Source organism: Colias philodice, chromosome 18, assembly GCF_061535455.1.
Source record: "Colias philodice isolate Cphi_HAF_F1 chromosome 18, ilColPhil1 Martin Lab GWU primary, whole genome shotgun sequence".
Classification (NCBI taxonomy): Eukaryota; Metazoa; Arthropoda; class Insecta; order Lepidoptera; family Pieridae; genus Colias; species Colias philodice.
In genome coordinates this window covers 4824827-4830710 of record NC_143103.1, presented here as the reverse complement: position 1 = coordinate 4830710, position 5884 = coordinate 4824827, and the positions used below count along the sequence as shown (strand labels likewise).

The 5884-nt window shown below is 38.1% G+C and overlaps 1 protein-coding gene across 1 annotated transcript; it reads right to left on the bottom strand.

Moving 5' to 3' along the window:
* Window positions 1–386: 386 nt before the first annotated feature.
* Window positions 387–5321, bottom strand: LOC149480412 (uncharacterized). The gene has a single exon (XM_089706874.1). It carries the CDS (start codon window positions 5319–5321, stop codon window positions 387–389), a length of 4935 nt encoding a protein of 1644 aa, XP_089563000.1.
* Between the last annotated feature and the right edge of the window lie 563 nt (window positions 5322–5884).

Below are 5884 nucleotides of genomic sequence, written 5' to 3'. Positions count from 1 at the left end.
AACACTAGCCAGTTATAAGTTCGAACTATTCTAACGTGGCGCCATCTAGTTTGCGATAAGGAACTAAACGTAACTAAACGACGGTATTGAACATCCCGCCCACCAAAAGCACCTAGTGCTTTTCTAAACAAAAAGAAACATAAAGAACAATTCAGTTGAATAGTACATTTAACCTAATAAACACAAAGTAATTCTTATAACATCTCAACGTAAACAATAGAAACTCTTATTACATACATCTAAACTCAACTTTAAACAATATAAACTTGAGAGTGAACTAAAACAATATTGACTTCTAAACAACAACATTTTTCAATGTAAAAAATAGGAACTAAAAAATACTGCTTCATTAACTTAACTAAGAACTCTATACAATAACTAATTAGCTAGGCTTTTGGTAAAGTGCATAACTTATTACAAGGACGTTTACAAAGACCGTTCTTAGTTTTAATTGTTACAACTCGGGTAAGGTCGTCCTTACCCGGATGTTTTTCAACGATTTTCCCTAATAACCATTTAGCTGGAGGAACATTGTGGTCCCTTATAATAACAATATCGTTAACGTCAGGTTCTGTCTTTTTTGAAAACCATTTGTACCTATTATTTAACGTCACTAAATACTCATTTGACCACGTCTTCCAAAAATTATTAACCATCCGTTGAGTAAGTTTCCACCTTTGAAGACCTGTGAGAGAGGTCTTTGAATAATCGCTTTCAGGAATTAAGACTAATGGTTCACCGACTAAGAAGTGCCCAGGTGTGAGGGGCATCTCGTCACCTGGATTATCACTAATTGCAGAAATTGGACGGGAGTTTAAGCACGCTTCTACTTGGGTTGACACAGTCGTCAGTTCTTCGAAGGTAAGTATTGCGTCTCCTACTATTCTTTTCAGGTGTGTTTTCGCTGAACGAACACCCGCTTCCCACAGCCCTCCAAAGTTAGGCGCGTGTGGGGGTATAAAATGCCAAGTGGTACCGTCCTGGGTAAGTAAATTAGCAATTTCGTCGGCCAACTCTGACTTCGCTTGACCTAACATTTTACGCAGCTCTTTATCCGCACCAACGAAATTAGTCCCATTGTTGCTGTACAGATCGCGGCAGTGCCCTCTTCGAGACACAAAGCGTTTGAATGCAGCTATGAATCCAGAACTGGTAAGGTCTGACACAGCCTCTAAGTGGATCGCCTTAGTCGACATACACACAAATAGGCAAATATAGCCTTTATAGGATTTCGATCCTCTACCAGGCGAAAACCTAATATCTATGTACCCGGTAAAATCAACACCTGATGACCTAAATGGTTTATCTGGAGTCAATCTAACCTTAGGTAACTGGCCCATTAATTGGTTGTTATCCTGGCGAGAATAACGTAGGCAAGTCATGCATTCTCTGTAGCACTTCTTCACCTTTTCTCTAAGTCGTAGGATCCAAAATTTACTTCTCAAGAAGTTTATCATGAGTTGTGGACCCCCGTGAAGTGTTCTGTGGTGTGCATCCAATATTAATAACCTAGTGAGATGAGACTCACTGGGCATTATTAGAGGATGTTTCTTATTAAACTGCACAGAAGACAGTTGTATTCGACCGCCCACCCTTAGCAACCCTTTTTCATCAAGAAAGGGTGCAAGAGTGTGCAGTGGACTTCCTTTAGTAACACTTCCGGCTCGAGACATTAACTTATTAATCTCATCTTCAAAATATAGTCTTTGGGTAGCTTTTACAATTGTATCTAATGTAGTGTTCATTTCATTGGTCGTAATTCTTTTATTAATATCTCTTAATTCTTTAGGTTCTCTCAGTTTTAGGAATTTTCTGCAGTAAGATAAAACTCGTAACATTCTAGTTAGATTTGAAAACCGCTCCCATATAAATTCTTCAGCAGATCGCGTCGTATTGGTAAGTACCTTTAACGGTCGTACTTCAACATCAGTGTCAACATCTAAATGTGTACTATAAACATGGTTTTCGTGTAGACTCTTAGGACCATGCCACCAAAGATCATAATGAACTAGTTCTCGAGAGGATATACCCCTAGAGGCACAATCGGCTGGATTTTGGTCTGTGGCAACATGGTTCCATTGATCACTATCCAAAACAGTCAAAATCTCGGAGACCCTGTTGCTTACAAACGTCGTCCATCGGCTGGGTTCTCCACGGAGCCATGCAAGCACTATGGTCGAGTCGGACCAGGCAAACAACTTATCTTTAGGTACCTGCAGTACTTGTGCAACCTCAGAAATTAATTTGGCAGCCAACAACGCCGCGCATAGTTCCATTCTCGGAATGGATATCTCCTTCTGAATTGGGGCGACTTTAGTTTTAGATGTGACTACATTCACGTAAGTATTGCCATCGGTGTCCATGGTTTTCAGATAGACGACAGCAGCATAAGCTACCTGAGAAGCGTCAGCAAATACGTGAAGCTCAACTGGATCATCATTCGTTGTAGAAAGCCACCTAGGAACAGCTATACCTCGAATACCATCTAACTCTTTTCTAAAGTGTAGCCATTGGTTTAATAATTCTGACGAAAGATTTTCATCCCAATTTAATCCAGATTTCCACAGCGTTTGCATAAAGATCTTCGCCGTAATAAGGACAGGAGCAACCCAACCCAGAGGGTCGTAAAGGCGCGCAATATCAGATAACACTTTCCGTTTGGTCACAGGCTCATCTAACTCCGGTAAATTGTAAGTATACTCAAATTTATCTATCTTTTTATTCCAGGAAATACCCAACACCTTAATTGTATCATTGATTTTAAAAATAAATGTATCCTTTGCAGATTGATTATCATTTTCGATATGATTCAGTAATTTTGGACAATTACTGCACCATTTTTGGAGCTTAAACCCACCTTTAGACATCAATTGATTCATCTGTTTATAAATATCTATAGCTTTCTCTTCTGAATTACAACCGGTCAACAAATCGTCCATATAAAAATCTTCAAGTGTAATTTTTGCGGCAAGTGGATATCTCAACTCTTCATCTCGAGCCAATTGTTGCAGTGATTTAACCGCCAGATACGGTGCACAAGCAGTACCGAAGGTAAGTCGCGATAGCTTAAAATGCTGCATGGGTTGCGATGGATCAGCCCGCCATAATATTCTTTGGAAATTTAAATCATCTTCATGTACCACTATTTGTCTATACATCTGTACGATGTCTGCCACAATACAATAAATATGCGTTCGCCACCTCATTATAATGTGGCGCAAATCTTGTTGAATTTTAGGTCCAACGAGTAACGTGTCATTCAATGATACGTTATTATTCCCCTTGCACGACGCATCAAAAACAACACGAAGTTTGGTGGTTTCCTTGTCTTCCCTTATCACGGCGTGATGAGGTAGGTAAAAGGAAAATGGATACTCAATATCCTCCTTACTTAAAATCGGTTCCATGTGTTTCTGATTCTGGTAGTCGACTATAACCTTCTCATATTCAGTGTGCAAGTCAGAATTCTTTTTAAACTTTCTTTCTAATACCTTAAATCTCTTCAAAGCAACTTCCTTGGAATTTCCGTACACACACTTTGGATCTGGCTCCTTAAATGGCAATCTCACTACGTAACGACCTTCTTCATTTCTTGTGGTAGTACTCTCATAAATTTCTTCACATCTGATTTCTTCCTTCGTAAGTTTCTTTCCTATTAAATCTGGTTCTCTTTCAATTTCCCAAAACTGTGTCAAAATATTGTCTTCTCTTACCTGCAAATGTAAATTTACTACTCTAGGATTTGATTCTTCATTTTCTCCTACTCTTCCAGACAAGATCCAGCCAAGATGAGTATTCTGTGCAATAGGACCGTCATGTATGGGATGTTTCAAGAAACCACTCAACATTATTTGACTGAAAATATCTACTCCTAAAATAATATCTATCTTACCAGGTGAACCATATTCGGGATCGGCTAACGGTAAATTACTGAGCTCTGGCCAATCAAAAATGGAAACCTTACTCGACGGAAGAAAAGATGTTAAAGATGGCAACACATATGCATTTACTGAAACAGAAAATTTATGATTATGTAATGATTCTAACTCAAATGAAACAATGTGCTTAGATCTAAGTTTACCATCACCTACTCCAGTTATTAAACCATTTATTGGTGTACGTTTAAGACATAAATATTGTACAGTACTTTCGGTAATAAAAGAGGCCTCAGAGCCTTGATCGATTAATATTCGCGCAGTTTGGACGCAGCCATTTGGGGATTTAATTCTAGCTAATGCTGTAGCTAATAGCACTTTGACCTGATGTGTATCTTTCGCAAAATGAGCTACTACTTTCTTATCATACTGGCGATTCTCATCTAAACTCGTCGGTTGGTGGGTAGTACTCGTACTTGGTTCCCCAGACACAGGGAGAGGATTTCTTTCTATATGCAGCAGGGTGTGGTGTCGTCTGCCACAACGCCGGCAACACGTCGACTGGTGACAGCTCCTCACGTTGTGGTTGGATGAGAAACAATTGAAGCAAAGTCTCTTGGCTTGAATAAACTCATATCTCTCTTCGGGAGACTTGCCTCCAAATTGTTTACATTGGTATAATAAATGAGCATCTGAACAGCATACGCAGACTTTACTATTTTCTTTGTAAGTATCCTTTTTATTATCTTGTATAATATGAAACGCCTTTTGTCTTGTTTGCTTAGGACTTATACTATTCTTCATGTTTGGTTTATATTCACCTACTAGCATCTCCAATGTTCTAAATCTACTTTCCAGGAAGGTTACGAGCTCACTCCATTTTGGGATGCTGTCGGTTTGAGATCGGCCAGCCTCGGTCTCCCACTGGCGGCGGGACTCTAAATCTAATTTTGAGACTATTAAAAAATTAATGATCGCATCCCACGAAGACACATCAATATCTAAATTCTTTAGAGCCTTCAAACATGCCTCCGTGGTATCGATAAGATGTTTGATTGCTGTAGCCGACTCGCTAGACATAGGCTTTTGACCGAACAAACGTTTTAGAATCTCATTAACATTGAATCTTTTGTTATTATACCTGCGCTTCAATCTGTCCCACGCCTCTTCATAATTTGTATCAGTAGTCGATAAGCTCCTTAATAAATTCTCTGGTTCGCCTTTTAAACTACATTTCAGGTAATGCAACTTCTGAACTTGGCTTAATGATGGATTTCTATCGATCAAAGAGACAAACATGTCATGGAAGCTCTGCCATTCTTCATAATTACCCGAAAATGTGGGTAACTGTATTTGTGGGAGCTTCACTTCACTACCTGCACAGGTGACGTTCGATGGACTGACTTTAGAAGAACCCGCTGAGCTGGAACCAAGATCAACCTTCATTTTAGATTTGTAACTAATATAAATTTCTTCTAGGTTATCATAGATCTCTTCGGTAAAATAGGGGGTTTTTTCGCGTTCCCTCTTTGATGCAACTGATATAATATTCAAATGATTCTCGGTAAATTTCTTCCAACTTGCTTCTAAACATTCTAATTTTATTTCTATGTAAACGTTTGTCAGTCTCTCTTTTGGGGTCTTTTTATAATTTGAAAAACTTTTATTTATTTGATCATGTATCTCTACTTGCTGAGCAACGAATGGATCCATTTCTTCTATCATTAATTTTATTCAAAAAATTTTCTAAGTCCAAAGTGTATACAAATTTTTAATGAAATTTTTCTAAGTCCCATATGCATACAAAGTTTTATCAAATTTTTCTAAGTCCCATATGCATACTATTTTTTATCAAATTTTTCTAAGTCCAAGATCCATACTAATTTTTATCGAATTTTTTCTAAGTCCAGTATTTAATCAAATTTTTCTAAGTTAATATTTCAGCTAATTTTTCTAAGTCCAAGTTATCACAACACTGAATTTTTACAAGTCTTTAATGTCCACTTAGT